The 27819-nt window shown below is 41.5% G+C and overlaps 1 protein-coding gene across 3 annotated transcripts in view; it reads left to right on the plus strand.

The window, feature by feature from the left end:
- The window catches only part of sfi1 (SFI1 centrin binding protein), a 246468-nt gene that overhangs the window by 90128 nt on the left and 128521 nt on the right, over positions 1-27819 (plus strand). For all 3 annotated transcript variants that reach the window (XM_072243230.1, XM_072243231.1, XM_072243232.1), the window contains 6 exons: positions 5802-5868; positions 11036-11166; positions 13083-13164; positions 13689-13867; positions 14417-14492; positions 19846-19941. In XM_072243230.1, the coding sequence (XP_072099331.1) occupies positions 5802-5868; positions 11036-11166; positions 13083-13164; positions 13689-13867; positions 14417-14492; positions 19846-19941 (631 nt within the window). The remainder of the gene's footprint in view (positions 1-5801; positions 5869-11035; positions 11167-13082; positions 13165-13688; positions 13868-14416; positions 14493-19845; positions 19942-27819) is intronic.

Here is a 27819-nt window from a genome sequence, read left to right on the forward strand (position 1 = left end):
TTAATTAGGTGCTGCCCAGCACGTTAATGTCAGCGCAGATCAGAGGTGATTGCTGATTGCATCGGCACTGATCTGGGCCAACAATTACGTGCTAGGCGGCACCTAGTTAATTAGCATGTTTATTTCGACTTTCTTCTTAAAGACGTGCTTTGTGCGTCCTGGCTACCGTTGCATTTTCCGCAAATTGGTATCTGTCTGTGGCCTGGGGGTTGGGGTGGTGGGACACTGGGGTTTCATCTCATTGTCTGTTTCCATTAGAGCAGGTGGCTCATCTTCTTCTATCTCTGCCCGCCTCGGTGTCGAAGGTCAAGGTTCGTCGTCTGCTGTGGCTGATGTGGAAGGGTTGCTTGACTGCTGAGCCTCGCGCATTTTTCTATCACACAGTTCTGTAATAAGGACTCAAACCATCCTGCAAATATCTCCTAAACCGACGTACCCTTTCAAAATTAAAGTCGTACTTTATCATTACTCATTTGGTTTCAATTGTTATCCTTTTTTCTTCCAATTGCATCAGCTCTTCATCTGTCAGTTCTTGGTGATGGAATGCCAAAACCTCTTCAACATCATGTTCGTCAGCTTCCACAAGCCAAACTCACGTTGTCCTTACTTCGTTCACCACGATCAAAGCGCTTAATTATGTCTAGTTTTACACTAAGTGTAACACCCTTACGAGCTCTTTCAGGCTTTTCCGATACCATAGAACTCATCTTGCGAAGGGCTGCTCACAGGCACGTGTTAAAGCAAAGCAGTTCCCAATCCAGGGGAGAGCGGCTGCTTGGGCCACGCTCTGCCTTTCATCGCGGGCTGAATTTTTTTCGTAACAGTGAAAACAGCTTCTGAATGCGAAAACGGTACTAATGTAGGTCTTTCGTAACAATGAGGTTTCGTAAAGCGAACATTTGAAAAGAGGGGGACACCTGTAGTCTATACATTTATTATCTTTTAGAATAAAAGAATTCAGCCTCCAATGTCTTGATTGTGCTGAATTATCTTTGGGCTTAATATTTAAATATACTGCTGCGTGGTCAGAAATAGCGATACTTCCAATTGTGCAGGATACAACTAAATCTAGGAGCATTTTGGGGGTTAGAAAAAAGTCTATTCTGGTGTAACACTTGTGTCGATTAGAAAAAAAATGTGAAGTCTTTGTCTGAGGGATGTAACAACCTCCAGAAGTCATCATCCACAAGTCCTAGTTTTCCATATAAGCCCTTGATTTGTTTGGATTGTGAGGAGAGCAATGGGGGACCACTAGGCACTCTGTCCATCGATGGGTCCATGAGACAATTAAAATCCCCACCTACAATAATGTTTTGTGTTGAAAAGTTTGTAAGTTTGGAAAAAGCATCTGTTAAGAATTTGAGAGGATGAGCTGGAGGGCAGTAAACATTGAGAATACCATGTTCCTCTCCATATATTGAAGCCTTAACAATCACAAATCTCCCATACTTATCCTTAATGCAGTCTAATTCCTCCTAATTAAAATGGCCACCCCCTCCCCCCCACTCCTGGTATTAAAAGATGAAAAATAGACTTTATCAAATCCACTCTGTTGCAATTTTAGATGTTCTTTATCATTTAAATGTGTCTAATGCAATAAGGCTACATCCATCCTTTCCTTTTTCAGGTTTAGTAGGATTTTCTTCCTCTTGATTGGTGAATGACTCCCCTTAATGTTCCAAGTGCACAATTTTAATATATTACTGGTCATAACCCTTTATAACAATCATGTGACTCTGCAGGAGAAGAAACCCGACTTAAGATCAGCTGAGCAACAATACGTAAATTAAAAAAACCCACGAAAACAAAGCGCCAACAGCGCTGAACAAGAGGACTTACCCCACACTTAAAGGGGATATGTGAACCTTGTAGCACCCCATATTCTGCCCCACTGCCAATATGGCATTTAACATAGTCAAAAATGAAAACGGCATAATTTATCAATCCACCGATTTGTTACCATCACGTTTAAACTCCTTCAGGCTGGAGCAGCACCGCTTATTTAAACAAATAATGAAACTGTATTAATCAAAACAAACACGTTACCCATCCTATAAGATATCTTGCCGTTGAGTAATGAAAAGGTAAAATAAACATTGAGCATGTTATCTTCCATAACCAGGGCTACACAATATACTGTTTCCATTCTTTAGCCAACGTGTCCACAAAAGTTTTAGCTTTGCCAAGAGAATCAAATATCTTGGTGGTCCCGTTGTAGGTGATTTTCAGCACCGCTGGGTATAGCATAAAATACTGGATTACGGATTCTCTCAGCCATTTCTTTACCTGGTCGAATTCCTTGCGCTTCTGAATAACGGCTGCCGAAAAATCTTGAAAAACCATAAACCTGGATCCCTCATACATTAAAGCCTGGGCATCAGTCCCGCGGCATCTCGAATCCTCCATCACTCTTTGCTTATCACCGAAATTATGGAACCGCACGAGGACGGGTAGAGGGCATTGGCCTGGGCCTGGTTTTGGCGCCAGTGTACAGTGAGCTTTTTCCACTTTAATGCGTCCAGCCTTGGTTTCCAAATCAAGGAAGTTAGGCAGCCAGCTCCTCAAAAAACTTCGCCGGTTGGCTGCCTTCTGTACTTTCAGGTAGGCCAATGATTCGTGTATTCTTTCTCCTACCTCTGTTCTCAAGATCATCGATATGGTCAGACAGGCTTTCAACTTGCTTTTCTAGCGCCCGGATGCAGCTTTGGGGCTGATCAGTTACAGTTTCTACCGCGGAGACTCGGCCCTCGGCTTTGGTCGTTCTTGTATCAAGATTTTAAAGCTCCATTGTGTGGTTTTAGAATGTTAGAGAGAGTGGAGCCAGCTTCTCGTCCATCATTTTGGATATGTTCTCTGTAACTTCCTGAATTAGTTGACGAAAGCAGGATCCAACGTGATAGCATAGCTAGCAGTAGCTAGCTCCTCAGCCCCTCAGCCATCTTGGCTGCCTTTTTAGTACCTTTCGATGGCATGGTGTTGAAGCAGCTCAAAAAAAATACTCATCAATGTTCATGTCATTAAATCCGACACTTGGGCATCTAAAAAAATGTTGAAACGGTTAGGTGTGTATGCGGAATTATCAGCGTCAATTTATGATGTGGGGAGGAAAACCTGTTGATGATTGGCTAATCAGTGATGAGATTTCCTCCCTCCCATCACAAATGCGTTTCTGAAATGAATTCCAGTCAGCTGATTGAAAAATATATAAAGGCCAAGCATTTGGAGGACACACCAAAATCAACAGTGCTCTGATGATGTCTCCTTGCATGGTGATGAAACACTTGCCAGTAAATTGCCAAGATTGGAGAACAACTCAACCCAATATCATCCACTGTTCTGAGAAGGTGAAAATGTCCTTTGTATGCTGAAACATTTGTACTTGTCCACATTCATTTTGCCAAGTTCCTCAAAGGTACTTTTAACAATATATGGACATTTGGTTCTCAGAAATTCGTATATAGATGACAACTAAAATTCGTGAATAGGAACACTGATCCTCACATTTCAAAGCATGTAAAATGATGTCACTCTTGCAACTGATTTCACCTTTGTGACTACTCCAGATAAGTAACTATGGACTGTTGCTGAATCTTGGACTTTGTAATTGTATATTGCGGTACGGTCAATGAGCAATGTAAACAGAGTTGAGCACAAACCTCTATTGTAGCCTTTTCTGATGAAAAGGGTAGTTTCATACTAGTCCCATGATCGGGTTGTAAATACATGAATATATTCTGAAGGTAAGGCAAGCGTCAACTCTGGAGCATGGAACAGTACGAACTCTTTGGCCCCCAGTGTTGTGTTGACCAATATAAACCTACTCCATGATCAATCTAACCCTTCCCTCTTGCACAACCCATAGTAATCTAAACTACTTCTGATATCTCTCTTAAACTTTCATCTACTCACCTTAAATGGATATCCCCTTGATATTGGTCATTGCCACCCTGGGAAAAAGATGCTGGCTATCCCCCCATCTATGCCTCTCATAGTCTTGTACACCTCTAACAAGTTGCCTTTCATCTTTGTTGCACCAAAGATAAAAGCTCCAGCTGGCTCAACCTTTCTTCATAAGATGAGCTCTCTAATTCAGGCAGTATCCTGGTAAATCCCCTCTAGACCCACCCTAAGCTTCCACATCCTTCCTATAATGAGGTGATCAGAACTGAATATAATTCTCTAGGCGTAGTCTGATCAGAGTTTTATAGAGTTTCAACTTTACCCTGTGGCCCTTGAACTCAATTTCCTGACTAATGAAGTCTAGCAGACCATATGCTGCCTTAACTGCCCTATCAATTTGCATGGCAACTTTGAGGGATCTGTGTGTGTGACCCCAAGATCCCTTTGTTCCTCCACATTGTTAAGGATCCTACCATTAATTTTGTACTCTGTCTTTAAGTTCAGTCTTCAAACTTCAGGTTGAATTCCATCTTCCACTTCTCCACCTTGTTCTGTATGCTGTGTCTATCCCATAGTAACCTGCTATAACTTTCTACACTATCCACAATTCCACCAACCTTTGTGCTATCTGCAAACTTACTAACTCACCCTTCTAATTCCTTGTCTACGTCATTTATAAAAATCACAAAGACTAAAGGTCGAAGAACAAATCCCTGCAGAATATCAATAGTCACCAACTCCAGCAAAATACAGTCCATCTACTACCACCCTCTGCTTCTATGGCAAGTTAATTCCATATCCACACAGCCTAGTTTCCTCATGGCTTTCTGAATGAGCCTATCATGGGGATCCTTGTCAAACACCTTATTAACATCCATATAACTACATCCACAGCTCTGCTCCAATTTAATTTGTCATCTCCTGTCATTTAGGCATGACCTACCTCTCATAGATCCATGCTGACTGTCCCTAATAAAGATTACCTTTATTTGTCACATTCACATCAAAACATACAGTGAGGTCAACATTGTGGGCTAAAGGGCCTGTTCCCGTGCTGCACTGTTATAAGTGCATTATTTGTGTCAAATCAATCAGCAGGGATTGTGCCCTGCTCCTTGCACTAATGCAGCATGCCCACAACTCATTATCCCTAACCATACTTCTTTGGAAACTGGAGCACTTGGAGGAAACCCACGTGGTCACAGGGCAAACGTACAAACTCCTTACAGACAGCGGTGGGAATTGAACCCTGATCTTGCAGCTGGTGCTAACCACAATCCTTCTCCAAATGCTTGTTAGTCCTATCTCTAAACTTGACTTTCTGAGTTCCTCAGGACCAAAACTGGATCTACTTTCTGGCTAACCTGTAGTATGCCCTGGGTATTTATGACCCCTCAATGACCTTGATTTTGTCAGTTGGCAATTTATCTTTCCCAGAAGATCACATGCTGCCAGCTGAATAGAAACAATCTATGGCGTGATAAACAAAATGTGATACAAATTGCGTGATTGTAGCAAGCCAATAGTTGTAACTATCAATATGCATGTTTGTTTTCTGGTTAATGCAGAAGTTGGATATCTCTGGGAAGTGCCTACTATTTGCAACTGATAACTGCACTCAGATTTTTGCAGAACAGTACAACCCAGAACCTCTCTTGGAGTATAAGTGTAATTTACAGAAAGTAACCTGAAGATACTCTAATTTTATTGTACAGAAAAATCATAATTTAGAATATTGTTTTTAAGCCTCACAATAAAGCTTATTTGATGGAAAGATCAGTATTCGGTTTCTATTTGGAAGCTAATCAACCATTTCATATTTTGTTAAATTCTTCAACAATGTTTACATGATATGTCTGCAAGCCTGCTTTGTAACACAGTTTTTACTGAAACAATTACAGGAGGGTATTGTTGAAGAAATCTCTGCACTATTGGATGACACGCCTTCAAGAGAAAAGGTGGTATCAGGTGAGGAATTAGGATGTGATTATGAGCAAGATTGTTGAGAGTGAGCAAGTCTGTCCAATGGTTACAAAGGTTCAGCAGATTGAAATCTATGACATCATGAAGATTATAAATACCCACCTCCCAGTTCATTTTCAGCTTTGAAATGGTTTTGGGAGTTATTTTCTGCTTAAAAAACAGATTTTTAAAAAGTATTTTTGTGATATGAGGATTTAGCCAAATTAAAATTCTCCAAAAGGGGGTTGATTTGCTTCTGTCAAACACTGGACTGTGTTCTGCTTGTGTCGTATTCCTTGTTGATACAATTTTATTAAGACTTGCGTTTAACTTCCTACCCCTCATTCTGTCAGGCCTAAAATAGGCTTAGCTAGTAGGTGAAATACCCTACATTACATCATTTTCTTGGCCTGCCCATGTCACGTGGTCTCTCCGAGAATCCACTGTTTTTGTCCTTTATTCTTTCTTCTATCATAATCCTTTAGCCTACACTGCTCCCACCACGTTGCCTGGGCCAATTCTTACCTCTGCCCAATTCCTAGCTCTCTCGAGTTGCTTTGCCAGAATAGGGCAGTTTGTAATTGGTTTGGTAGGTAAAAAAGAAAGTAAGTAACTAAGCTGATTATAAATCAACATTGAATGTCAAGTCTTAACAAATTCTATTTAGAGTCATAGTCATACATCTGTGAGTCCACACTTACTTTGACACCAATCATATACTGATCCCATTTTATTCTCCCCATATTCTCGCCAGCTCTCGCAGATTCTCTCACTTACTCACTTGCTGACAACATCTCTGTTGTAGGCCAGATTAAAGGTGGTGATGAATCAGCATATAGGAGGGAGATTGAAAATCTGGCTGAGTGGTGCTACAACAACTTCTTAGTTAATGTCAGCAAGACCAAGGGGCTGGTTATTGACTTCAAGAGGAGGAAACCGGAAGTCCCAATCGGGGGTTCAGAGGTGGATGGGGTCAGTGATTTTAAATTCCATGGTATTATTTCAGAGCATCTGTCCTGGGTCTAGCGCTTAAGTGCAATTACTAAGAAAGCACAGCAGCACTTCTACTTTCTTCGAAGTTTGCCAAGATTTGGCATGTCATCTAAAACCTTGACAAGCTTTTATAGATTTATATTGACTGCCTTCATTATAGCCTGGTCTGAAAACACCAATATCCTTGAATAGAAAATCCTACAAAAAGTAGTGGATATGGCTCAGTCTATCACGGATAAAGCCCTCCTCACCGTTGAGTACATCTACGTGGAGCATTTTCACAGGAAAGCAGCTTCTAACATAGAGATCCACACCATCCAGGCCATCCTCTCTTCTTGCTGCTGCCACCAGGAAGAAGGTACAGGACCCTCAGGACTTTCACCACTAGGTTCAGGAACAGTTATTACACGTCAACCATAAGACTCTTGAACCAGAGGGGATAACTTCTCTCAACTTCACTTGCCCCATCACTGAACTGTTCCCACAACCTAAGGACTCACTTTCAAGAACACTATCATGTTCTTGATATTTATTGCTTACTTATTTATGATTATGATGATTTCTTTTTTTATTTTTGTATTTGCACAGTTTGTTGTCTTGCACACTGATTGTCTGCCCTGTTGGTGCTGTCCTTCATTGTTTCTATTATGGTTATAGGATTTATTGAGTATGCCCACAAGAAAATAAGTCTGAGAGTTGTTTATGATGACATATATGTAATTTAATAAGAAATTCACTTTTTAGTTTGAACATGTAGGACATAAACCATTATGAAAGTCCATTGGCCTAAAAGGTTAACTCTCGTTTACTCCTCACAGCTACTGCCTGACCTCATGAGTATGATTTTATTTCAGATTTCCAGGATCCGTAGATCTTGCTTTTCAATTAGAAAGTTTCAGATGAACAGCTGAAGGCAAAGTTACCAATTCCACAGTTACTTCCAGCACTGAGTCTAGCTTTCTTCAAAGTCTTTAGGGCTTGGAGAGAATACTGAAATCAGAAGGGGCAAGGCCACGAGGGATAAGAATTTTGAAATTGTAATGTTGCTTATGGAAGAACCAGTGAAGGCCATAAAACCCAGGGTATGAGAGATGAATAATACTAAATGGGATTAAGAAAACAGTTGAAGATGACTTCAGGTATGGAGCACAAGATGAAAGAGGCCAGCTAGGAAAAGCATTGGAGTAATCACATCTAGAGGTAACAAGTATTTTGAATAGTTCATTTCAGTGCACTATGTATTCGTTCATGAGGGCAATCTGACAACCCAGAAAGTATCAAGGAACTATGGTGAATCTATGGAATTTGTTGCCATGGGCGGCAGTGGAGGCCAAGTCATTGGGTATATTTAAGGCAGAGATTGATAGGCATCTGAGTAGCCAGGGCATCAAAGGTTATGGTGAGAAGGTGGGGGAGTGGGTCTAAATGGGAGAATGGATCAGCTCATGATAAAATGGTGGAGCAGACTCGATGGGCCAAATGGCCGACTTCTACTCCTTTGTCTTATGGTCCAACTGTTGTGAAAAATAATTACTTTTCAGCCTGAGAAAGAGTCTCAAGTGAATTGTGCTGTTAAAGTGTTTCTTGATTCATAGTTGCATACTAATAGATAAAATTACTCCTGAGGTTTCTAATTACCTGATTAAACTGTTGATCTCATGACTTGAATAGTTCACTATTGTTTCATATTTGTTTAATAATGGGTAATACAGAAAAGGATGTCTGGGGAGATTTTACTTTGTACATACTTTGCTGTGGTAACTGTGATTGCTGCTGTACCAGTAAAATGGCACATACTGATAGATCACGATCTGCTTGTTTTACACTGCTTGGCCCTGTATTTTTGTCTCTTAATCTTTTCTGAAAGGTATTGGTCTACTCTATTTACTCGGCACTGTGAATTTGCTTCAGTGAATTATAGAATTGAGACTAAACTTTTTTGTCAAAATAAGACGTTATTTTTAAAAGAGTTGCACGGAACATTTCCTATTCATAAGCCTTTGTACTTTCTGCACAATTTTTATTCATACTTTTCTGTCAAGTTTACTTCCTTTTGATTGTAACATTCATTGTTCATGTATGAATCACATCATTTATAAATTTTAATAATATGTGGCACAAAATTTAAAAAAGATTTAAATTTCTCAAGGTCTTGAACAAAACTAGTGATACATTCATAACATAAGAAAATTGACTTTTGTGGTTTTTTCAGATACTTCAAACCTACAGTCTGGTTTTTGATCAGATTATTTTTATACATAATAATTCAGAGAGCTTTTAATCATAACTGTTCAGACAGAATATTTTGCCATGAGTAGTTGAAGTAATTAAAAAAACTGAATATATATGTCAAAGTTATCCCAAAACACTTCTTAATCCATTTGTCTTTTTTAAATTCATTCTCTTCAGTAACATAAGCCAGCCTGAGAACCACTATATCAACGGTTTCATGAATAGCAAAGGGGTAAATAAATAATCATTGTATTTTTATTATTTGGAGAGTGCATGTTGATCAGGAATGAGATCTTCTCTGCTCTTCTATTAAGTCCATGGGATCGTTTAAGGTAACTTGAGTAGACGTTTCCAAAAAAGGTTGCATTTCTTGATTGTATATTCATTTGGTGTTGACCAAAATGTTACCCTGGAATAAGTCTTCAAGTCATGGCAAGCAGTTTGACAATTATTGAACATCATCCATAGGAAGATGTTGAAAGAAAATAGTGTTAAATTATTCAAACATAAAACAAGTATGATCCAGAAATTTTCAACACAGTTGGAGATTTGACATATGCTAAGTGGAAATCATTTGGTCTGCTCTGTCCAGCCCAGCTCTTACGATGTTAATCAAAAAGTCTTAACAGCATTGCTCTATTTTCGTAGCACAAAACAATTTCTTTCTAATGATATATCCACTCCTCTGAAAATTACTTTGAATTTGCCTTTCATGTATACATTCCAGATATTCCTATGTTCAATTGAAAAATCATCTTCTTTAAGTTCTGCTGAATTAACTTAGACTTGTGGTATTGCTTTCTCTCTACCTATTTGATTAAGAATTCCTTTGTTCCAAGGAGAATGATCCTAAATTTTCTAAATCCTCCTTACGGTTACTTCATCGCTGGTACAATTCTGGTAATTATTCTTTACATCTTCTCTCAGGCCATGTGATGTCTGTAACAGGAATCGTGTTTCCCTGGCTAAGGATCATAGTCTCATGAGGACGACTATTTAGGACCATATGATATAGGAGCAGAATTAGGCCATTCAGCCCATCGAGTCTGCTCCATCATTCCATCATGGCCGATCCCGGATCCCACTCAACCATACACTTGCCTTCTTGTGTTATACTTTGATGCCTTGACCAATCAGGAAACCATCATCTTCAGCCGTGAACTTGGCGTCCACTGCACTCTGTGGCAGAGCATCCACAGATTCACTACTCTCTGGCTAAAATCATTCCTCTATACATCTGTTCTAAAAGGTCGTCCCTCAATTTTCAAGTGTCCCTCAAGTGTCCTCTAGTTCTGGATACCCCCACCATAGGAAACATCCTCTCCACATCCACCCTATCTCGTACTTTCAACATTCAGCAGGTTTCAATGAGTTCCTCCCCCCCGCATAATCTTATGAGATAAGGACAAGATCTTTTCATTCAAATGACATTGAAACTTTAGAATTTTCAACCAGGATGGCTGTGGAGGCTTAGTCATTGAGTCAATTCAGTAGATCAGTAGACTTCTAGATGTTGAGGAACTTAAGGGGTAGGAAGATAATGCTGATGTTGAAGGTAAGCCAGGATTCAAATGAATGGTGGAAAAGGTTCAAAGGGCTGGATTGCCTATTTCTGCTTCTCATTCTTGTGTTCTAATATGACTGCTTTTCATTTTTTAGTTTGATATTTCCTGTTTGCTTTGACTCTATTGTGGACCGTTATGGACTGTTTTAGTGCTTGCCATTGTTAGAAATCAGCTGCTTTGTTACTGTCAGCTCCTTGAGTATTGTGTCCATTGACGTGTGTTCCTTGTTACCCATGCAATTTCTCTGTTAAGCTTCCAATTAGCGTTGCTTTCTCTGATATTTTTGCAGTGTTGAAGTCAGTGTGATACCCAAGTGGGCATGGAGGGGCTATGTAAACAATGTTATTGCTTACTTATGACTTTGATATTGTTTAATGTTTCAGGTTCAAGGTAAAAGGGCTGTAGCTCATCATAAAATGATGCTGTTGCCTTTTTTCCTGAAAAAATGGAGGTTGTTTGTGAGTGAGAAGAAACGCCTATATCAACTAAAGGAGACTGCAGGAGTATTTCACAGGTATTGTCCAAATGCTGGGTGTGAAGTGAACAATCGCGTTTTGTTTTGCATCTTTGCCCTCTCCAGTTCTGCACCCCCAGGATAGAGGTAAGCAGTCTCACTGCCAATGGACTTGATTGCAGCTCTCTATGATGTGGGGCCCAGTATATGAATGCTGTAGAGACAATGATGAAACATTTGCAACTGTATTCAGCAAAATGATGAAGGCTGATTACTGAGTTGTTTGAGTGTTTACTAATGAGACAGATTAGGCAATTCTTCTTGTGAAACCGATATACTAGAGTAATTTTCCACATAGATGTCAATGTTGTAATTGTACTAGAACCAAAGATGCAACTAATTCAGGAATGCAGGTCTTCAGTGCCACAGCTGGAATGTTGTATGGTTGCATTGTCTTTGCTGTATCGAGGGCTCGCAAATGTTTTTCAATACCACATGAAGAGAATTGCATTTGCTGAAGAGCAACTTCTAAGAGTTGACAGTGTTATCAACTGGTGCTTAACAACAATTTGCTCATGGATCTTAGTCCGGGTTTGCCAGGACCTCGCAGTTCCAGACTTCATCATGACCTTAGTCTAAAAGTACATGAAAAGCTGATTCCAGAGACAAGTGTGGTAATCAAGGACCCCTGGAAAAACTGAATTCATAGTGGACCATGTGGTAAATGCTCATACATTGCACAAGGAGGTTGTGATTGTTGAAGGTAATTTATTTTAAATCCAGGACATTACTGCGGGAATTTCATGAGGCAGTGTACTAGGCTTAACCATCTTTAGTTGCTTCATCAATGACCATTGTTTCATTATGCTATCAGAAGTGGGGATTGATGATTGTACAATGTTCAATTCCCTTTGCATCACTTCCGCAAATCAGCAAGTCCATCCCTGCGTGTAACATAAAAACATAGAAACATAGAAAATAAGTGCAGGAGTAGGCCATTCGGCCCTTTGAGCCTGCACCGCCATTCTGTATGATCATGGCTGATCATCCAACTCAGAACCCTGTACCAGCCTTCCCTCCATACCCGTTGATCCCTTTAGCCACAAGGGCCATATCTAACTCCCTCTTAAATATAGCCAATGAACTGGCCTCAACTGTTTCCTGTGGCAGAGAATTCCACAGATTCACCACTCTCTGTGTGAAGAAGTTTTTCCTAATCTTCCAGGTAACAAACCTGGATGGACAAATAACAAATATACCAGGCAGAGATTATCACCAAACGAGGGAGAAGTCAAACCATTTATCCTTGACATTCAATGGTATTGCTAAGTTCCATCAACATCCTGTGGACCATCATTACTCATATCACAACTGGGCCAGCAACGTAAATACTGAGGCTGCATGAACAGGCCAGAAGTTGGCTATTCTGCATCAAGTGACTCACCTCCTGACAGCTGAAGGCCTTTTTTGCTATATATATGACACCTCAAGAGTACAATGGCATTGGCCTGGATGAATCAGCTCTAACAGTTTACAATCCATGATAAAGGATCCCCTCACCCTTCTCAACGTTAACTTTCTTCAGGACTGTCATGTGTAATGCAAAATGCACTGCATTTACTCACCTGGGATTCTCCAACAGTGAGTTCAAAGCTGTCATCTTTATCACCAATAAGGACAAGGGCAGCAAGTGCCTAGGAACACCACAAGACCTGCAAGTTCTCTTCGAGTTACACAGCTTGATTGGGAATTTGAGATACTTTTTCATTGTCGTGGGGTCTAAATCCTAACAACGGTACTATGGCAGTTCTTTCACCAGAAGGACCACAGTGGTTCAAAAAGGAAGCTCACCAATACATTGTCGAACAGTGAGGGTTGGGCATTGCCAATGATATGCAAATCCTAAAAATATGAGTAAGATGAACATAAACTCTATGTGACCATCTACTATAACAACTAACAAATTTTCTTCACAGAGAGGTGGTACAGAGATCGGCTTTTTATGCTTGGTGGAAGATCATGGATCAGCTTCGTGAGAACCGGCTGGCAGAGAGACTGGTAAATGTATTCATCCAGCAGTTGATCATAACTGATGATAACAAAATCCTGTTTTGTAGAAATTTTTTTTTTGTCAGTTCAAACTGATAAAGTACTTATTGTGTTGACCATAATTAAGTATACAGATTACAAATACTTAAATACTCAAAATGTGTCAGCTTCATCTTAGTAAGTGGTACTTGCCACTGAATCTGAAGGATTCACATTGCACACCATATGCTATTGCATGCTTGTGTTGCCGCATATGTGGGATATTGCCTTGAAGCATTAAAACGAGGCCTCCTAATTATTTATTGCATAGCTAACAACAGTACAACGAAGTATCTGATCTTCCTAGCTGCCAGCAGCTGTTGTATTTACCTGTGTAACAATAATGATTGGTTCCTAAAAAGTTTTTAAAGCTGAGGAGTGGATTTCTTAAAGAATCCAGTGACAAAGCTCTTGTACTTACTTTGTTTCGTAGGGTTCCATTAAACAGGTAGTGTTTTGGGAAAGAATTGATGGACAAATCACTGTTTCCACAGGCAGTGATTCATTCTACTCGACACTTGTTACTTCGTTACTGGTGTTGCTGGCGTGTGCAGACTGCTGTCCAAGTGGAGGAGAGAGAGAAGGCGACCGCTGCTGATGATTTCTTTAGGCAACAGTTGTTACTGAAGTATATTCACTTTTGGAGAGAGACTGTGGGAGAGCAGAAAGCAGGGTATGCGTGCAATCACTGGGCTTTATTCTGCTTAATGTTTCTGTAGTTCTTCATAAAATCACTTGTTGACATTTTGTTACGAAATTGTTAAATCAAAGACTAGGAGCAAGGCATGGAGGGCTATTGAGTGCATAAAGATGAATATTACTTTAAGGATGTTGAGGCAACTTCAGCTTTTGCAAATGTGTTGTTGTGTAATGGAGGAGTTGTCTGTGTTCTTAGCACAGCCTTTTAGATTTCTCCCCATAACGAAAGTGTTCCAGTTCAGGGAATATCCTGATGATTCTCCTCTGCACTCTTTCCACCACAATCACATCCTTCCTATAGTGTTGTAACCAAAACTGCATATAATACTTTCGTGCTGCCTGACCAGTATTTTGTAAAGTTCCAGCTCTTATAGCTTATGCCCTAAGATTTGAGGGCATCCATACATCGGTGATGTTGTTTGAATGCAAGTTCCAAATGAGTTCATGTATAAGTTTTCATTATTGGAGATTAGTGATTGGTGTAATTTCAATTCCTGGATCTTTTTTCTTACTTTTGCTTCAGACGAGACAAAGAAATGGAAGCTATAAGACACCGGTACAAGTTTTCCTTGCATAGGACCTGGAGTGCTTGGCAACAGGTGAGAAATTAAACTTATTCAAGTGAGTGTATGACATGAAATAGCAATCAAACTAGAATGTAATTTAAGCCAAATGGATCTGACTGCCAGTGTATCCTGGTATGAACAGTTATGTGGATAGGAAAGGTTTAAAAGGTTATGGGGCAAATGTGGGCAAATGGGGCTAGCTTAGATGAGCATTTTGGTTGGCACAGACTAGTTAGGCTAAAGGGCCTGGTTTTGTGTTGTATAACTCTTGGATGGTGGTGAGCTTTTTGAGAGTTACTGGAACTGCATTAATACAAGTAGGTGCAAGTGGAGCTGCCTCAATGACTATTGACCAATGGCACTCACATCTACAGGGTGGTCATGTCTAGATTTAGCTCCTGCTTAAGGACCTGAGCCCGCCTAAATTTGCCTACCGCCACAGTATGTTTACAGCAGATGCAATCTCAGTGGCTGTCCACAGCCTTGGAACACCTGGATAACAGCAATACCTAGGTCAGGTTACTGTTCATTGATTACAGTTGAGCATTCAACACCATTATCCCCTCAGTACGAATCAACAATCTTCAATACCTTTTTTAGCAGTTAAGCACCTTCTCAAAAATCACCTGAGCCGGAAGCTTTCTTCAAGGTTTTTAATGAACAAATTTTGTGAGACTGCAGAAGGTTAAGTAAAACATACATTAAATTGGTCGTCGAGTGGTCGGCAACTTGGGTCGGCTCCCCCACCGGACTTAGTCCAGTGAGGAGGGTTGAGGAGGGTGTGAGGACACCCAGCAGGACTAAAAAAAAAAGAAGACCTGACAAAGAGTGGATGAGCTCCTTGTGAGCCAACGGCCATCTTCCGTGGAAGAGATTAAAGCCTCACCGTGTATCTACGAATGTATGCTATGCACCTAGTTAGAAAAGACATGATGAACTTGGGCGCTGCACCTTAGGCCTGGACCTGCCCAAGGCCTCCGCCTAAGGAAGGGCCGAGTTCAAAGAAGCGGCCGCGGCTGAAGGCTGACATGGCCTCGGGCTTGAGTTCGGCGGGGGCGGCGGTGGGCGGTGCCAAGGCGGCCAGTGAGAACAAACTGGAGGAGAGGCTGTACTTGGTGCTGTCGCAAGATCGAAGAAGATGGAGGTGCATAGCCACCAACCCCGGATTCGGGACGGCACCCACTGACTGACTGATATTAGACTCAATACAGAACCATTGTTCTCCTGAATATACCATGGCGTAACGATGGCCTAACAGCAATGAACAATAAACATATTACTTCCTTCAAAGTACATCTGCTAAATGTTTACCAGTATTAAGAAAACTTCAAACTCATAGAGTTGTTGTTTCAAGGGCAAATAAAGAATGGATGGAAATAGATTTCTTTCCACTGTGTTTGCTTCAAGTTGAAATCCAAATTAACCTGTGCAGGAAATGGTGTAAAAAAACAGCTTACAAACAGTACTGACATTTGTACAAAACAAATTGCATACAAAATGAATAGTGCACCTAAAGGCAGAACACTCCCTGCCTGACGTCCATGATGTCAAACTTTGTCAGCGGTGTTATTGAAGTCTCTGTAGATCACATCAACAGCATAGCTTTTTTTCAGTATATTTAGTTACCTCTTCGAGAACACAACCTGAATTAGTCAGAAACGTAAACACGAGGAATTCTGCAGATGCTGGAAATTCAAGCAACACACATCAAAGTTGCTGGTGAATGCAGCAGGCCAGGCAGCATCTCCAGGAAGAGGTACAGTTGACGTTTCGGGCCGAGACCCTTCAACTTTGATGTGTGTTGCCTGAATTAATCAGACGTGATCTCCCATCTACAAATCTAGTCTAACCTGCTTTTCTAAATGCAGATTAATCCTGGTCCTCAGGGTCTTTTCCAGTAATCTACCTACAATTGATGTTAGACTTATTCCCCAGAATTAATTAGACTAGAAGACCATAAGACATAAAAGCAGAATTAGGCCATTTGACCCACTGAGTCTGCTCCACCATTCAATCATGGCTGATCCTATTTTTCCTCCTCCACCACCCTATTTCCTGGCCTTCTCTCTGTAACCTTTGATGTCATGTCCAATCAAGAACCTATCAATCTCTGCTTTAAATACACCCTGACCTCCACAGCTGCACGTGGCAACAAATTCCGCAAATTAACTGCCCTCTGGCTAAAGAAATTTCTCCACATCTCTGTTTTGAATGGACACCCCTCTATCCTGAGGCTGTGTTCTCTTGTCCTAGACTCTCCCACCATGGGAACGATCCTTTCCACATCTACTCTGTCTCGGCCTTTCAACATTCAAAAGGTTTCAATGAGATCCCTTTTCATTCTTCTAAATTCCAATGAGTACAGACCCAGAGCCATCAAATATTCCTCGTATGATAACTCTTTAATTCCTGGAATCATCCTTGTGAACCTCCTCTGGGCCCTGCCCAATGCCAGCACATCTCTTCTAAGATGAGGAGCCCAAAACTGTACACAATACTCAAGGTGAGGCTTCACCAGTGCCTTATAAAGACTTAGTATCACATCCTTGCTCTTGTATTCGAGACCTCTTGAAATGAATGCTAACATTGCATTTGCCTTCCTCACCACCAACTCAATCTGCAAGTTAACATTTGGGGTGTTCTGCACAAGGACTCCCAAATCCCTTTGCATCTCAGATTTTTTGGATTTTCTCCCCGTTAAGAAAATAGTCGACATGTTTATTTCTACTACCATGGGCAATCAACCAGACAATGATCATTTTATTCCCACTAGCTGCCTTCCTCCAATCAGCAAATGCTCTAACCATGTTAGCAACTTTCCTGTAATACCATGGGTTCCTAACTTGGTAAGCAGCCTCAAGTGTGGCACCTTGTTAAAGGCCTTCTGAAAGTCCAAATATATGACATCCACAGCATCCCCTTTATCTATCCTACTTGTAATCTCCTCAAAGAATTCCAACAGGTTCGTCAAGCAGGATTTTCCATGCTGACTTTTTCCTTTGTCCTATCTTGTCCTGTGTCACCAAGTATTCTACCACCTCGTCCTTTACAATTGACTCTCACGTCTTCCCAACCACTGAGGTCAGGCTAACTGGTCTATAGTTTCCTTTCTGCTGCTTTCCTCCTTTCTTAAAGAATGGAGTGACATTTGCAATTTTCCAGTATTCTGGCACCATGCCAGAGTCCAATGATTTTTGGAAGATCATTTATAATGCTGCCACAATCTCTAATGCTACCTCTTCCAGAACCCTAGGATGCAGTTCATCTGGTCTGGGTTACTTTTAGGTCTTTCAGCTTTTTGAGCACCTTGTCCCTTGTAATATTTACTGCACCCACTTCTCTTTCTTCACACACTACAAAATCTGACACACTGCTAGTGTCTTCCACAGTGAAGACTGATGCAAAGTACCCTGTACAACCAGTCTTAATGTCACCTCAAGATCTGTAGGCCTAGTGGATTTCTGATGGAATAAGCTGTCACTGTTCAGCAGAGAGTGCTCTTGGTGCTAGATAGCCAGCGAAAGTTGGTGCTCCTCTGATGAAACCTATCTCTCTCAACAAAGCATCATAGTTCTCTTGTCAGAGTGATTAGCTTTGTGAAAATTGTAGGTTTCTGCAATCGGGAGTTAATCCACAGTTGAATAGATAAAAATGGCAGTTCTAAGCTGAACTGCCAGCCTTTATTGGAAATTGTCACTGTTTCGTTTTCTGTCTTTGATGTTAGCTGAACTACTGTGGCAGTTAATCTGATCAACCATTCTAGTTAGCCCACCCCATCCCCCTCTTTCTATTCCTCAATCACTGCACTGCATTGTTAACACTTTAAACAACTCTTTATAATGTTGTTTACATGCTAGTATTTATTTACTTAATGCAATTTTATTCCATATCAGTATTTTTTTTTGGCGTGTGCGTGCATGAGCGTCTGTGCGTATGCATCTGCTTGTGTTCGATGATGTCTTTTTCAAGCCTTTACAAGGTGTGGAGCGAGAGAGAGACCGTGTGGCGCGCCACTCCTCACACAGACACTTTTGCAGTATTTTTCCCTTTTTTATCTCGACACTCAACCCGGCACGAATGGAAAGTGTACTCGGGAGCGGCCCCAACTGGATTCAAACCTGGGAACCTCTGTTCCAGGGTCCAGCGCTGGTGTCAACCCTAACCCCATATCAGTATTTCTAACTTTATATAATTGTTTATTCTTTATAATTGTTGAATGTTTTTTGTTGAAAGTAACACCAACACACCACAACAAATTCCTAATACATGTAAATATATTTGGCCAATAAAGTTGATCCTATTTCGAGAATTTTTATCTTTTGTTCATTTGTGCCTTAAGTTTTTTGCACTGCATTTCTGTTCTTTGGGGAGGCTCTGTGCGCATTGAGTTCTTTCCAGAACATCTCTCTTCAGTCTGCAAATCCTACCCCTGGCTTCTGGCCACCTGATACTTACAGTCTATTTTATATTGCTGTTGACTTCTTTTTTATCAATCTCCTTTGTTGTTCAAATGAAGCTCAGTTAAAGCTTATTGGACAAGACCTCATCATTAAGCAAATGGCAGTTTTTTTGAAGCTCAAAATTCTGTTCAGCATAGTCTTGCTATTTATTCACACTCCCTTGAATTCATCTCTGTTGTTTCATGTGACATTATTATTTCTCTTTCCCTTGTGGCAGCATTCCATTTTTCCACACAATTCTCCTGCTTCCACCTTAATCCAGACTTTGCCTTTTGTTCTTTCTCTTTGCCCCATCACTGCTTCTTTAAGGAGTTAAAGATAGCACAATTTTTGTTTCATTCCAATTGAACATCAATTTGAAATCCTAGCTGTATGTCATTTCCAAAATATAATGGATACCAGTTAACTGGGACTCATCTGGACCAGTATATTTTGGCCGAATTAAATGGCTGCTTCAATTAGCCAAGATTTCATAGAACTAGTTAGCTGAACAGTTCTGAATTGTTTTGCTGCTTATTACTCACCAACTATCAGTGACAAATATTGCTTTTTGAATACAAACACTTGCGAGTGATGTTATTTAAAAATTGTTCATGTAGTGTCTAATGCCCACACAACATGCATGCAACTGAGGCTAGTTAGAAACTCTTCGGCAAGTTTAAGCAGCATAGTGTCACAATTAAACAAAAGGAATCCTGGCTATTTTCTTGATTTATTTTTGTATTTTATGAGCTGTCTTAAATATGCAGCTGCCATGATTAACTGGTGACTCAATTAACTGGAATCCACTGTACTGCCTGGCATATTGAGCACTTTAGCTTTTTCTGCAATTATTGAACGATATGAAAATGTTGTATGGAGCTGAAGAATATACAGTTTTAGAAACTTTATGAAGTTAGTAAGTACAACAATTTGCACTTTTCCAGTACGTGCAGAAAAAGCATGAAAAGTGGAAGAAGCAGATGTGTACTGATGCTCATTTTCACCGGGTATTGCTCTGTAAAGCTTTAAATGGATGGAAGGTGAGTGACAGATGCTGCAAACTTGAAGCTGAATGAAGGTAAGTTGTGCTGTCTAGTTGTGCAAAAACAGTTTGTTGTTTAACCTAGATTTGAACCCCATATAATGCCTGGGGTGACACGATAGCATAACGGTTAGCTTAACACTAATATAGTGCTAACTTATAGCTAGCACTGTATTAGTGTTAAGCTAACCGCTACGCTATCGTGCCACCCCAGACATTATATGGGGTTCAAATGTCTGTCTGTAATGAGTTTGTACGTTTTCTATGTGACCACATGGGTTTCCTCCAGGTGCTGTGTTTTCTTTCAATATTCGAAAGACGTATGGATTAGAGTTCGTGCGTTGTGGACATAATATGTTGGCGCTGGAAGCATGAAGACACTTGTGGGCTGCCCAGCACAATCTTTGCCGATTTGATTTGACACATATGGCACATTTCACTGTGTTTCGATGTACATATAACAAATAAAGCTAATCTTTAATGTTAAGTAGACAGTTCAGAGTTTATAATATCGCACGTCAGTATTAGGATATTGAGCTGACTTTTCATTGATATTTTGAGTGTGGCAGATGTTGAATCAAATCTGCAACTGCTCTCTATTTGTTCCTCTGTGAAATTATTTTGAAATACTGATTTGTGCTCCATTTTGAGGATCTGTCATTGTAGCATACTTATAGAATAGTGTTCTAGAGAATGACATAGTGGTGCAGGTAATGGAGCTGCTGGCTCTTAGTTGTAAGTCAACTGAGCCTGGTTCTTCAATTGATTTTCCCATTGTGTTACTAACAAGTTACAGGGCTATAGAGTGATAATGGAAATGGGACAAATGTGATTGCTCTACTGAGAGCACACATGCGGCCAATGGACCAAAGAACCTCTTTCTGATTTCTCCTTCTGGTATTTTTCCATCCCCTTTTTCTTCTATTCTTCCCTCTGGCCTCTTCTTCTCACCTGCCTATCACCTCCCCATGGTTCCCCTCCTCCTTCCAATGGTCCACTGTCCTCTCCAATCAGATTCCTTCCTCTCTAGCCCTTTAGTTTTACCAGCCACCTGGCTTCACCTCTTACCTTCTAGCTATCCTCCTTCACCCCCCCTCCATCTTTTTATTCTGGCGTCTTCCCCCTTCCTTCTTGCTCCTGATGAAGCGTCTCAGCCCGAAACATCGACCATCGACTGTTTATTCATTTCCATAGATGAAGCCTAACCGGCTGAGTTCCTCCAGAAATTTGTGTGTGTTGCTTTGGATTTCCAGCATTTGTAGAATTTCTTGTTTTTAAACTCTTTTCTGTGTTGTGATCAATAAGACTAAGTTTGTTCATTGCATAACTGATGGTGATGAGAATTAAGTTCCTCTACTGACCTGACTTTTAACCTGTCCATCTGAGACAACCCCTCCCTCATTATAATTCCCTTTATTTAAATCGGAGACACTGGTTGTGGACCTGTAGCGTTCATCCTCAAACTGCAATTGGAATTCTATTGTATTGTAGTCGCTATCCCCGAGGGGGATCTTTAACCACAGGATCCCTCATTAATCCTTCCTCCTTAACTAACACCAAATTCAAAATAGCTTGTTCCCAGGTAGCCTCTGCAAAGTACTGCTCTAAAAAGCAATCCCAGATGCATTCCACTAATTCTTCAACAAAACCCTTGCCAATTTGATTTGTCCAATTAATATGTAAATTAAAATCTCTCATGATAATTGGAGCCCTTCAAATATTCTCTTTATTTCCTATTTATGTTCTAACCTATTAGGAGGTGTCATTTTGGGGGCCAATAGATTACTCCCACCATCTCTTTCTCTGTTGTTCATGATTTCAATCCAAACTGATTCCACATCACTGTCCACAGCATTTAGCAGTCTGTCTTTGCAGCAGAGAACAGCATCTAGTTCCTTAACTATGCTATTTCCTATACCTACTACATTTCTCTTTCCTTCCTTCATTTGAATGGCTTCCTGTGCCACGGTGATGTGCACAGTTTGCACAGACACATTCTTGCCTAGACAGGAAGAAAGAACCTCACTCCGGTTAAATAAATATAATGTCTGAGGCTCCTGGGGCTATGCTCTAATCCCTTCTGCTACCTTTTTGTCATCACACTGTCTTGTCGCTGACCATTTGGTAAGTTAGAAGTAGTTAATCAAGGAGTATGACTGCCTCACAAAATACTGTTCCCAGGAAATTCTTCCTCTCACTCATGGAGCTTGGATTCCAGCTCCAAACACTGGCACATCAAGAAGAAGGATAACTACTTAGACAAGATATTGAAAGAGGCAGTCAGACCCCTGAGCATGTGGATATGGTCACTTTTTGCTGCAATGGATTTTACCAATTCCCATGTCTACAGTACATGTCCCATGCCTGCCCAGCTATTTGTTCTTAATTTGTTGTATTTATTAGATGAATTAGATTACATTGGGTTTATCATTTCGGGACTATAGTCTTCGTTTATACTCATATGTCCCAATTTTAAATTTGTGACGAATCAGAAGAGGTTGAAAGAAACTTAAAGAAAAATGATTGATAAGTTCGTGGCCTAAGGTAGAAGGAGATGAGTTATACAGCTCTTGTTACATGCACGTGCAGTTCAACTCTTTGAGTGAAAATGCAGAAGGTTTAAAGTTAATAATTCATCTCCTTCTACCTTAGGCCACGAACTTATCAATCACTCCCGCTGTGGACCAACTTCTACAAAGAAGGGATCTGTATGCTCCACGACCGCTGGACTAAGTGTGTAAACGTAGGAAGGGACTATGTTGAATAATAAATATGCTAGGTTTTCTAAAACTGACTCGGACAAGTGAAACGAATTAGTCAAAATATCAGCCAGTATAATCAAGGTTTGCTCTAGGGGAGCGGCCTTGTTGACCGAAGTGCCTTATGAGAAAAGTGCGAGTCTTTGTCTTGAGTGTTTTCGGCAAGGAGGCTGAGGGAGGAGACTATGCCACAGTTGGAGAGGGTGAGAAGTAGTGAAGAAATGACAGGTCAGCTGATTCAGTGTGCTGCTTGCATGATGTGGGAGGTCAGGGACGTTGATGGTGCCTCTGGCTGCTACAAATGTGGAAAGTGTGTCCAGGTTCAGCTCCTGAAGGACTGTGTTGAGGCACTGGAGAAGTAACTGGATGACCTCAGGTTCATCCAGGAAACCGAGAATTTTCTGGACAGGACCTACAGCGAGATCGTTACACTGAAGATAACGGAAGAGAGAAGGGGGGCGACAATGAGGAAGGGGTGGATGCTTGGAGTACAGGAGACCCCGGGGGATGCATCTCTTGAAAACAGATTCACCCTCTTGGAAGCTGTTGGGACAGAAGACATTGCCGGTCTGAGAGGCGGACAGGTCTGCGAGTCAAAAATTGGCGCTGAAATAAAGCCGAGGAGACAGAAGTCAGGCAGAGCCGTGGTAGTAGGGGACTCCATAGTGAGAGGTACAGAAAGGGGTTTCTGCAGCAACAGGTGGGAGTTAAGGATGGTGTGTTGCCTCCCTGCTGCCAGGATCCAGGACGTCACAGACCGATTGCAGGGCATCCTGAAGGGTGAAGGTGAACAGTTGGAAGTGGTGGTGCATGTCGGCACAAATGACGTCGGGAGGAAGAGGAAAGAAATTTTGCAGTACTCAGAAGAAGGCTGAAAAGCAGGACCTCTAGGGTGGCTATCTCCAGTTTGCTTCCAGTTCCTTGTGCTGGTGAGGGCAGGAACAGGAAGATAGGGGATCTGAATGTGTGGCTGAGGAGCTGGTGCGGGAGGCAGGGATTTAGATTCTTAGACCACTGGGATCTGTTTTGGGGTAAGGATGAATTGTACAGAAGGGACAGGTTGCATCTTAACAGACGGAGCATTCTGGCAGGCAGGTTTGCCCCTGTTACACGGGTGTGTTTAAACTAAGTAGTGGGGGGGCAGGGGACGAACTGGAAATATAAGGATGGAGTTAAAAGGAAAGAGAGAATAAGAAAAGTTAAGAAAGACAACAAAATTAATGGGGTAGAAAGCTCAGGAAGGGATCGGAGAGTATGGCCAAATGCAATAGGAATCGATGTGAAAGGTGAGGGGAGTAAAAGTATTGCTTTAAGTGGATTAAAAGTATTATATATGAATGCACGGAGTATAAGAAATAAGGTGGATGAGCTTGAGGCTCAGTTGGAAATTGGCAAGTATGATGTTGTGGGAACAACAGGGACATGGCTGCAAGAGGACCAGGGCTGGGAAATGAACATTCGGGGATATACATGCTATTAAAAGGACAGACAGGTTGGCAGAGGGGGTGAGGTGGCTCTGTTGGTGAGGAATGAAATTCAGTTACTTGCGAGGGGGGACATAGAATCAGGAGATGTAGAGTCAGTATGGATAGAACTGAGAAACTGTAAGAGCAAAAAGACCCTAATAGGAGTTATCTACAGGCCCCCAAACAGTAGCCTGGATATAGGGTGCAAGTTAAATTAAGAGTTAAAATTGGCATGTCGCAAAGGTAATACTACAGTTGTTATGGGGGATTTCAACATGCAGGTAGACTGGGAAAATCAGGTTGGTACTGGACCCCAAGAAAGGGGAAAAGGAAACCTGTGGAATGCCTCAGAGATGGATTCTTAGAACAGCTTGTATTAGACCCTACCAGGGAGAAGGCAATTCTGGATTTAGTGTTGTGTAATGAGCCAGATTTGATAAGGGAACTCGAGGTAAAGGAGCCATTAGGAGGTAGTGACCATAATATGATAAGTTTTAATTTACAATTTGAGAGGGAGAAGGGAAACTCGGAAGTGTCAGTATTACAGTTGAACAAAGGGGACTATGAACCCATGAGGGAGGAGCTGGCCAAAGTTGACTGGAAAGATACCCTAGCAGGGATGACAGTGGAACAACAATGGCAGGTATTTCTGGGAATAATACAGAAGGTGCAGGATCAGTTCATTCCAAAGAGGAAGAAAGGTTCTAAGGGGAGTAAGGGGTGACCGTAGATGACAAGGGAAGTCAAGGACAGTATAAAAATAAAAGAGAGGAAGTATAACATAGCAAGGGTGAGCGGGAAGCCAGAGCATTGGGAGACTTTTAAGGAGCAACAGAAGATAACTAAAAAGGCAATACGGGGGTAAAGATGAGGTACGGAGGTAAGCTAGCCAAGAATATAAAGGAGGATAGTAAAAGCTGCTTTAGGTATATGAAGAGGAAAAAATTAGTTAAGACCAAAATTGGTCTTGAAGACAGAAATGGGTGAAATTATTATGGGGAACAAGGAAATGGCAGACAAGCTGAACAGGTACTTTGGATCTGTCTTCACTAGGGAAGACACAAACAATCTCCCAGATGTAATAGTGGCCAGAGGACCTAGGGTAATGGAGGAACTGAAGGAAATTCGCATTAGGCAGAAAATGGTGTTGGGTAAACTGATGGGACTGAAGGCTGATAAATCCCCAGGGCCTGATGGTCTACATCCTAGGGTACTTAAGGAGGTGGCTGTAGAAATCGTGGATGCATTGGTAATCATTTTCCAATGTCGTATAGGTTCAGGTTCAGTTCCTGCGGATTGGAGGGTAGCTAATGTTATCCCACATTTTAAGAAAGGAGGGAGAGAGAAAACGGGCAAATATAGACCAGTTAGTCTGACAGCAGTGGTGGGGAAGATGCTGGAGTCAATTATTAAAGATGAAATAGCGACATATTTGGGTAACAGTAGCAGGATAGGTCCGAGTCAGCATGGATCTACGAAGGAGAAACCATGCTTGACTAATCTTCTAGAATTTTTTGAGGATGTAACTATGAAATCATTTTGAGGATCAGATGGGTCTATTGAGGAATATAGGGTAGCAAGAAAGGAGCTTAAGAAGGGGCTGAGAAGAGCATGAAGGGGGCATGAGAAGGCCTTGGCGAGTAGCGTAAAGGAAAACCCCAAGGCATTCTTCAATTATGTGAAGAACAAAAGGATGACAGGAATGAAGGTAGGATCGATTGGAGATAAAAGTGGGAAGATGTGCCTGGAGGCTGTGGAAGTGAGCGAGGTCCTCAGTGAATACTTCTCTTCAGTATTCACCAATGAGAGGGAGCTTGATGATGGTGAGGACAATATGAGTGAGGTTGATGTTCATGTTGATATTAAGGGAGAGGAGGTGTTGGAGTGATTAAAATACATTAGGACGGATAAGTCCCTGGGGCCTGACGGAATGTTCCCCAGGCTGCTCCACAAGGCGAGGGAAGAGATTGCTGAGCCTCTGGCTAGGATCTTTATGTCCTCGTTGTCTACGGGAATGGTACTGGAGGATTGGAGGGAGGCAAATGTTGTCCCCTTGTTCAAAAAAGGTAGTAGGGATAGTCCGGGTAATTATAGACCAGTGAGCCTTACGTCTGTGGTAGGAAAGCTGTTGGAAAAGATTCTTAGAGATAGGATCTGTGGTCATTTAGAGAATCATGGTCTGATCAGGGACAGTCAGCATGGCTTTGTGAAGGGCAGATCGTGTCTAACAAGCCTGATAGAGTTCTTTGAGGAGGTGACCAGGAGGTGACCAGATGAGGGTAGTGCAGTGGATGTGATCTACATGGATTTTAATAAGGCATTTGACAAGGTTCCACATGGTAAGCTTATTCAGAAAGTCAGAAGGCATGGGATCCAGGGGGAAGTTTGGCCAGGTGGACTCAGAATTGGCTTGCCTGCAGAAGGCAGAGAGTCATGGTGGAGGGAGTACATTTGGATTGGAGGGTTGTGACTAGTGGTGTCCCATAAGGATCGGTTCTGAGACCTCTACTTTTCGTGATTTTTATTAACGACCTGGATGTGGGGGTAGAAGGGTGGGTTGGCAAGTTTGCAGATGACACAAAGGTTGGTGGTGTTGTAGATAGTGTAGAGGATTGTCAAAGATTGCAGAGAGACATTGATAGGATGCAGAAGTGGGCTGAGAAGTGGCAGATGGAGTTCAACCCGGAGAAGTGTGAGGTGGTACACTTTGGAAGGACAGACTCCAAGGCAGAGTACAAAGTAAATGGCAGGATACTTGGTAGTGTGGAGGAGCAGAGAGATCTCGGGGTACATGTCCACAGATCCCTGAAAGTTGCCTCGCAGATGGATAGAGTAGTTAAGAAAGCTTATGGGGTGTTAGCTTTCATAAGTTGAGGGATGGAGTTTAAAAGTCGTGAGTTAACGATGCAGCTCTATAAAACTCTGGTTAGGCCACACTTGGAGTACTGTGTGTGTCCAGTTCTGGTCGCCTCACTATAAGAAGGATGTGGAAGTGTTGGAAAGGGCACAGAGGAGATTTACCAGGATGCTGCCTGGTTTAGAGAGTATGGATTATGATCAGAGATTAAGGGAGCTAAGGCTTTACTCTTTGGAGAGAAGGAGGATGAGAGGAGACATGATAGGGGTATACAAGATATTAAGAGGAATAGATAGAGTGGACAGCCAGCACTTCTTCCCCAGGGCACCACTGCTCAATACAAGGGGACATGGCTTTAAGGTAAGGGGTGGGAAGTTCAAGGGGGATATTAGAGGAAGGTTTTTTACTCAGAGAGTGGTTGGTGCGTGGAATGCACTGCCTGAGTCAGTGGTGGAGGCAGGTATAGTAGTGAAATTTAAGAGACTACTAGACAGGTATATGGAGGAATTTAAGGTGGGGGGTTATATGGGAGGCAGGGTTTAAGGTTCAGCACAACAATGTGGGCCGAAAGGCCTGTACTGATGCTGTACTATTCTATGTTCTATGTTCTATTAAAATAGAGGTGGGAAAGCTAGTGGATGTAGTGTACCTGGACTTTCGGAAAGCCTTTGATAGGGTCCCACATCGGAGGTTAGTGGGCAAAATTAGAGCACATGGTATTGGGGGTAGGGTACTGACATGGATAGAAAATTGGTTGGCAGACAGGAAACAAAGAGTAGGGATTAACGGGTCCT

This window comes from Mobula birostris, chromosome 25 (assembly GCF_030028105.1).
Source record: "Mobula birostris isolate sMobBir1 chromosome 25, sMobBir1.hap1, whole genome shotgun sequence".
NCBI classification, from domain to species: Eukaryota; Metazoa; Chordata; class Chondrichthyes; order Myliobatiformes; family Myliobatidae; genus Mobula; species Mobula birostris.